This window comes from Agrilus planipennis, unplaced genomic scaffold, assembly GCF_000699045.2.
Source record: "Agrilus planipennis isolate EAB-ADULT unplaced genomic scaffold, Apla_2.0 scaffold92, whole genome shotgun sequence".
In the NCBI taxonomy this organism is placed as follows: Eukaryota; Metazoa; Arthropoda; class Insecta; order Coleoptera; family Buprestidae; genus Agrilus; species Agrilus planipennis.
In genome coordinates, this window is record NW_020438900.1 from 723519 (window position 1) to 731560 (window position 8042).

The 8042-nt window shown below is 30.3% G+C and overlaps 2 protein-coding genes across 2 annotated transcripts in view; one reads left to right on the forward strand and one right to left on the reverse strand.

The window, feature by feature from the left end:
• Positions 1-3306: 3306 nt before the first annotated feature.
• LOC108734960 lies at positions 3307-4285 on the reverse strand. The gene is made up of 4 exons (XM_018466738.1): positions 4054-4285; positions 3925-3984; positions 3659-3841; positions 3307-3598 (listed from the first exon to the last, which is right to left on the reverse strand). Exons 1-4 carry the CDS (start codon positions 4055-4057, stop codon positions 3324-3326), a joined length of 522 nt encoding a protein of 173 aa, XP_018322240.1. The 5' UTR covers positions 4058-4285; the 3' UTR covers positions 3307-3323.
• A 591-nt stretch (positions 4286-4876) lies between these two features.
• Positions 4877-8042, forward strand: part of LOC108734945 (dentin sialophosphoprotein-like) — a 14452-nt gene continuing 11286 nt past the window's right edge. The window contains exons 1-4 of the mRNA XM_025973280.1: positions 4877-4924; positions 4986-5045; positions 5540-5674; positions 5814-6050. Coding sequence (XP_025829065.1) covers positions 4915-4924; positions 4986-5045; positions 5540-5674; positions 5814-6050 — 442 coding nt within the window. The 5' untranslated portion in view covers positions 4877-4914. The remainder of the gene's footprint in view (positions 4925-4985; positions 5046-5539; positions 5675-5813; positions 6051-8042) is intronic.

The following is an 8042-nucleotide window of genomic DNA, read 5'->3' on the forward strand; positions in this document are numbered from 1 at the left end:
CCTTTATATTTAATTAATTTTTAATTATAAACCAATTAAAATTTGTAGCAGAAGATAAGATTTTATCTTGTTTGTCAAAATGAATTGTACCTACGTAAATATTCATATTTATATGTACGTATTCTTAGAGGCATGAAGTACTTACGTTTAATAAGCATTGATAATCTACAATTGAAACAATTCGAAGAATGAAACGTCAAACTCGATTAAAAATTACTTCCATAAAAAGCATCACGAATTGTTCAAGAAAATGTATATATTGAAGTGTCCATCTATATTATCGAAAGAACTAATTTGTTTCTTTTGCAGGACAGGCAGGTCGGTTTTTAAAATTCGTTTATTTGTAAAAATTTAAGGAATAAAGAAATGACGAAATTGATTTCTGGCTTGGCTCTTGGTGGAACATATTTAATATTAGGAAAACAAAACACTTGGTATTTTTGTCCTACAATTTTTTATTTAAAACTGACAGTCGTTTCGGCTGTTATGCCATTATCAAATGAATGTATAAAACTTTTTAATGGTATATGGTATTTATAAGGGGGTTGAAGCGTATTGCAATTCTTACAAACTTAAATACTAGTATAAATGTACATGAATTACCCGTCTGTTTCAACTGCTAATTTTAATAACGGGGAAATCCCAAAATCGGTTTGGTCATTCATTATTTGTTTGTGTTGTGTGTTACAGCTTTTGATATTTCCAAAATTTTTAGGAGATTTAAACGTCTGCTTTTATTACAGTTATGTAGAAGTTTTACACTATTGTAATGTATGAAATGATTATTATTAGTAATACAATGATTTGCTAAACCTGAATTATTTTTATGATTTTGAATGTATTTTTTATGTTCGTTTAAATGTATCTTTAAAGAGCGACCTGTTTGACCTAAATAAATAGGTGGACAATTGAGACATTTTGTTTGATACACTCCATTTTTGATAAGAGAGTATCTTTTTTATCTATTTTATTGTTGATTAATAAGCAACCTAAATTAATTTTATTTACAGAGATGGGTGTGACTTCTAATTTTCTTAATTAATTAATAATATCGCAATTTTAGGTACATAATTTACAAATGCAAAAGGTTTCGTTTCAGTGGTGACACAAGGGTAAAAGAATTTAAAATTCTGTTTTTTCTGTTTTTTATAAGTGAGGTCGTCAATCAAGGAAATATCATAACCGTTATTTTTGGTTTAATCGTTAATACTTGTTTATCATAGTTTTCTTTAGTTAAGGTTAGATTGTCTGCTCTTTCCTTCATCCTATTAAAATCAAATTTTCAATATTTAGTAAATATTTAGAACGTTGATATCGGATCATTCTAAAAAATGTAGATTGGTTATCTCAATCTAGAGATGTTCGAGTCATACAATAGGTAGTACATTTCGTCGGTCTGTTTGACGGTATTATTTTTGTTTGTAATGTTTTCAAGTTTTTGAAATTAATTTATCATTTCCACTGAAAATCACTACGAATCATTGTCCTTGAATAATAATACTTTCCTGCAGTTGTTTTGCTTTCTAGCGTACAAAACATTTTCTGTAGGAATGTACCCGCAATAATTTATTTTAAATAAACGACTGGAGATGAGGTGCCAGTTTAGAGCCAGTGGTGTAGGCAGGTCGTAATGGACCAGGATGCCAACTCATTGATTGGGCCTTCTCCTCTTAAAGAGCTAACAAAAAGAAGAAAAGAAAAAAAGAAAAATAACAAGCAAATAACTGAATCTGTATCTTGCTAGCTAGTACATGATTTGCAATAAAGGAACTCGACCAACAATTCTATTAGTAATTTGCAATTTTTTCCCCTTTTTAGAAGAAAAGGATATTTTCATTTTAAAACTTTCTCAAAAAATGTCTTTTAACCGCTTCTGTAAAGACAGTATTGATGTCATAGACCGGATGACAAGATAACATACCCAGAAACAGCTTCATTGTTTCTTAATCAGCATGTTTAAAAACGAAGGACCTCATCGAAAATGTTAGTCGCGGTTAATAGACTCTGTAGAAGGTTATAACAATCAATTTTCTTGTATCAATAAGGTTTTATTTAATACATTAGCTAATACATTCGGAATCGTTTTGTTCCTGTACTTATATTACTGTCTGTCTCTCTAATCCGATATTTATTACAGAATCGTTTCTTTTCTAGGCGTTGTTTTTTGTCTAAAAGTATGTATTGTAAAAAAAATAAGTTAAATGCGCTATTCATATCTTTTTTCAAACAAATGCCTGCTAAACGTTTTTCAGCATTGATTTCTATAAATGTTACACATAAATGCGCAACTCTCGATGAACAATTTCTCGTGAAAAAAAACGACGGACATTGCACAGACATACTGTTCTTACGTTATACATAAACACTTACATGTACGGTTAATAATAAAATTATAAGTTTTATGAAACAAAAATTCAATAGATCGATAACAAATCACTTCAGATATATATATGTTGATATTGATTTTTGATAAAGTAAATATCCTACAGGGGGGCTTTCAAAAATTAAGAGGCGTTTACTAATAAAATGTCACTGGCAGTATTAATTGAAGTTTCTTGTCCGCTGTGTCACCTTTCAGCCAATCAGACAACCTTTCAATGGGCTTGTCCAGCAATTTTATTTTAATTCATAAATCGAAAGTTCAAGTGAAAAATAAGAGATCTGTAAAAAATTAAAATTTTATTCCCATGTTTAGCGTCTGGAAAACAATTACAAAGTTCCTCTTCTAGGGAAGAGGGGCGTGGTCAGGTGTTGCACCATTATGCGCATAGACTTAGTGATTGTATGCGACTTAACACTAGTTATTAGTCGTTACAGTTTACGGAGTAGTCTTTTTAGGTATACATTGTTTGATTCTATATGGCTTCAAAATATGCTAATTAGTAGTGCATAATTTCAGAATATAAAATACAAAATAAAAAACGGGTAAATGATTTATCTGTTTTCCATCCGACTAGAAGCTAATGAGAATGGCACGGCAACATGCCTAATAGAGACATGACTTTATCCGTCAAAAGCAAGAGATTCTATAATGTTTTAAACATAAGTTGATGATGATTTAGAGTCTATCTTTATATAGAAATTTTACAAAAGGGGAGAATTAAATTATAACAGTTTTGATTGCCCAAAAAAAAAAGCTGCATAGACAATGTATTTGGTCCTTGCTTTTTAAGGGCAAAAAGTAACTAATTGATTGAGGCTTATGGACTTGGTAAGGGAAATTGGGATGATGAAAAGATTCAAAAATACGATTGATTGTTAAAGCTGTTCAACCATCTTCCCTACAGTACTAACNATCATCCTAAATTAACTTTTAATTTTTCCTAAAGGTAACGACCCATGTTATCACTTATATAGTTATCATTTCCTTGAATATTATCTGGTGAAATGCTCATGTCTTTTACACTTCCATTTCCTTCAAGACCCATTGCTTGTCCCGCGTTTCCAAGTTGGCCGCTTAAACCTCCAAGTCCAGAAAGACTTCCAGCACCTACTGTTCCCTCCCCAACTTGGTTTTCTCCATTCGTATTATCACCACACACCACCAAACATCCCTGCTCTTTTGCTTTTAATGACGTAAAAATCGAATCAAACAGATCTGAAACAAGATAATGTTAATTGGATAATTAATTTGTTATTAAATTTGTGATCGGCCTACTTGAACTTTGGCTTGGCTCCATCCTTAAGCAGTGACGGCATCGTAAAGGTACTATTTGATTTCCTATACATGCGTAGAGTCTTTGATAATCGCTATCATGTGATATAATTTCGAAATTTTTGGTACATTGTTTTTTCATCGTATCGTTATCAGAGTCTGTAGGTTGTTCTGGATTTTGTCGTACTGAAAAATAAATTGAAAAATGCTTAAAATTTGCTTGAGTACTTACATATTTACTAATGATTATATATGTTTTTTACAATTACCTGATAAAGCTAAACATAAGCTGCAACTTAGCGCGAAAATCAAGGAAATAGCTAGGAATCCTGAAAAAAGGGATTACAATAAATATTATTTAAACTAAAAAAAGAAATAAGAAAATTTAGGGAACTTACTCATGATGATTGTAAGAAAAAATTAACCCTGGATAAATCACTTTGTATTCGGTTAGTAACTCACGATTTTAGCGAATTGAACTCTGTGATCAAATTTTATTAGTTTCAATTTATATAGAGAAACGATCATAAGGAATCAGTAAACACGTTTTTAAGCGTCCTCTTGTCTTAACAATAACATTAAGTATTTAATCGCAATGACCTAGTTCAATTGCTTGTATATTTCGGCTTACTTAAAAGAGAATTATTTACCAGTTTTTTACCTTCGAATTTAGGAGGTAATCGCTTCATTGACAAAAATTTTCCAAGAACACTTGAACACCGTAAAAAATATACAATTTTACAAAAGGGGAGAATTAAATTATAACAGTTTTGATTGCCCAAAAAAAAAAGCTGCATAGACAATGTATTTGGTCCTTGCTTTTTAAGGGCAAAAAGTAACTAATTGATTGAGGCTTATGGACTTGGTAAGGGAAATTGGGATGATGAAAAGATTCAAAAATACGATTGATTGTTAAAGCTGTTCAACCATCTTCCCTACAGTACTAACCTTGCACCTCGTAACTACCACTTGAAGAAAGGATTCGACAACAACGAAAACATTAACAGTGAAACATTAACGACACTGGAGAGTTGGGACAAACAAATACTCTCAACTGGTTTTTCATAATTAATCGGCCCCTGCTTATTTTAGATTGCCCCTCGTATTATCTTCAGGTGATGTCTAATCAAAATCCAGCACTCTTTTAAAAAAAAACTCACTTTTAATTGTTTGAGATAAGAGCAGCGTTCGAGTATATAAAATGGGATGAAACTTTCTGTAAAAAGATTAGTAGTTAATATTCGGTTAATTTGCTAATTATGAGGGAGAGTAAGTTTATAAAAGCCAGTTAAGCATGTTCTTTAATTTAACTATTTCTTATTTTGTTTAGATTATATAGGGTTGCTCCTTCTGTTTTCTCTGCTTGCACTTCAGGGATCAGCATTTTATAGTAAGTAAATTTTATTATATTTGAAAATAAAAAGAAAATTAAAAGAAAAGGGTATCTATTAAAAGCGTATGTAATTCTGGTAAAATATACACAATATAATTGGTAATTTATGTGTTGTGACCTTTTGGGGCTGAGATTTTATTTTTCGAAGAATTAAACGGCAAAAGTATTTTTTGATAGCGTAAACAAAATTTCCACGAAGGATTTGTTAATTTGATAGTTAGAGTCATTATGAGAAATTATAAAATGATTATTTCTTTAAAACATATACTTTATCTTTTACATTACCTATTTACAATTAATCGTTTATATTTGCAATACAATAATGAATTTAATATAACACCCAATTAGGCACATTTATTAGTGACTTTCTGGCAGAAAAACTTCTTGTCTGTTTAAAAATTTTGAATCAAATAAATTTTGATAATGTAATTGAGTTTTGCAATAAATAAAAAATGTGTGCATTGTTTATAAATCTAAACCGTTTTCTTTAGTTAAGCCGCCGCCAACAAAATCTGGTCTTGCTTGTGATAATAATGGAGTTACAGAACAGGAGGGACTAACCTATGCCTGCATTAATAAAAAACTTGTCGAAATAAATTCAGCTAAAATAAAGGCCTATGATAAAGGTAGGATATTGTAATAAACATTGCATTCTCATTTACATGATTTGCATAATGTGTTACAATATAAGTAATAATGATTGTATTTTGTTAACATACGTTCGTCTGGATTTTCATTTTATGAAATTTTAAATAATTTTTTTAGATGCTCACGGATTATGGAAAATACCTTTTAATTTCAATGGGGAACATTGTCTGTTGTCATGTTTACCTGATAAAAATGGACCAAAAGTTTGTGACAAAGCGTGTTTAAAAATAATTGACATAACAGCGCATGAACAAGATTCAAAACATAAACCTCCACCCGGCGTTCCGGATTATGGACAAAATGAGACAAATCCTGCTTGTCCTGTGTGTAAGTGTGATGGAGATAGTAACGATGGTGGCGATGATGATGAAAAAATTAACCCTGGATAAATCACTTTGTATTCGGTTAGTAACTCACGATTTTAGCGAATTGAACTCTGTGATCAAATTTTATTAGTTTCAATTTATATAGAGAAACGATCATAAGGAATCAGTAAACACGTTTTTAAGCGTCCTCTTGTCTTAACAATAACATTAAGTATTTAATCGCAATGACCTAGTTCAATTGCTTGTATATTTCGGCTTACTTAAAAGAGAATTATTTACCAGTTTTTTACCTTCGAATTTAGGAGGTAATCGCTTCATTGACAAAAATTTTCCAAGAACACTTGAACACCGTAAAAAATATACAATTTTACAAAATTTCTATGAGATAAAATAGTCGATAATAATTTTTAAGTTTGTTTTTCAATTAAAATTTGATTTATAGACTTAAATGGTGTAATAAAAACATCGAGTAAGTCTGCAAAATTATGCCTCAATTTTTGGAGTAAAACTCCATGAATTTTTTAGCGTTGTTGTAAAATATCCTTAGGTAAGTTGCTAAGTATATTAGGTATTTAGAATAAATTATTATGTTATACATTATTATAAGATAGTAATTGTAATGTCGAATCATGACTCTAAGTAATCATTGTTACCAACCAAAGTAAAAATTACAAAATGCGTATAACAAGTCATAGTCTACTTACGTCGAAAGGTGTAAAAAAAATATCCTTTTCGCCTTATTTTGATCCAAACAATGGAATACAACTTAATCTTAAAACTTGAGTTAATCTATTCATCTATACTGCATATCTTCATACATGAGTGCATAGTATAAATAAAATTGAAGCGTTTGTTTTTAATATCGTAATAACCGTCTTTTGTTACGTATATGTAAATGTTACATTATTTTTTTTATCAGTCTGTCTGGTCGGGCGAATCATCTTATGTCGACGAAACAACGAGATAGCAATTTCACCTGTCGCGGCTTCAGCTACGAGATATTGCTGCTTATAACCCAAGAACTATGATTTTAATGAAAAATCGAAGGAAACGTCATTCGTAGACTTTCAATGTTTTTCGAATTATGCTTATATTTATCTGAGATAGGGGTTTTACTCCATGCGGCTTCGCCTGTATCGTATTACCGCTTATAGCCCATGAATTATGAAAAATCTAAGAACACGTCATTCTTAGATTTTCAATGTTTTTCGAATATACTTAGGGACGGACTAAGCCCTAGGCAACCTAGGCACGTGTCTAGGTCCCGTAATTTTAGGAGCCCGAAAATTAGGTTTTTAATTTTTTAATTTTTATAATTAATATACATACATTTGAGTATGTACTGTTACTTACCATATGGGAAAAGATTTTATAGGGAATAGATGCTTCAAACAAGACTCTTCAACAAAAAGACGAATCCCTAAATACAGCAGTTTTAATATATAATTCACTGATAGATTTCATACAAACTGTTAGAGATGATTTTGATAATTTAGAAAAAGAAGCAGAAAAAGTTAAAGATGTTACATATACTAATGACAAAACACTACAGAAAATACGAAAACTATTTCATGATGAAATTCCAGAACATGAAATAAGATTAAGTGGCAAACAACATTTTAAAGTTAATATTGTTTTTGTTGTATGCGATTCTTTAATTAGCAACAACAAAAAAATATCTGAGGGATATAAAACTATTAACGATAAATTCAAAACAATTTTTCAAGACAGTGACGTTAGTGACTCTTCAATAGAGGAATTAAAATGCTATGAACGAGATTTAAACCTAGCGGAATTGATAAATGAAGTATTACAATTTAAGACTTTTATAAGTACAGAAAATATTATTTCACCTGTATCCAAGTGTTCATTTATTCAGGAAAATAATATTATTGCAACATTCCCTAAATTTAAACATAATTCTGAGAATTTATTTAACCCAATGCAAGCGGTGAAAGATCATTCTCAGTAATGGCCAAAATAAAATTTTTTTTGAGATCCACATTAGTCCAACAAAAAA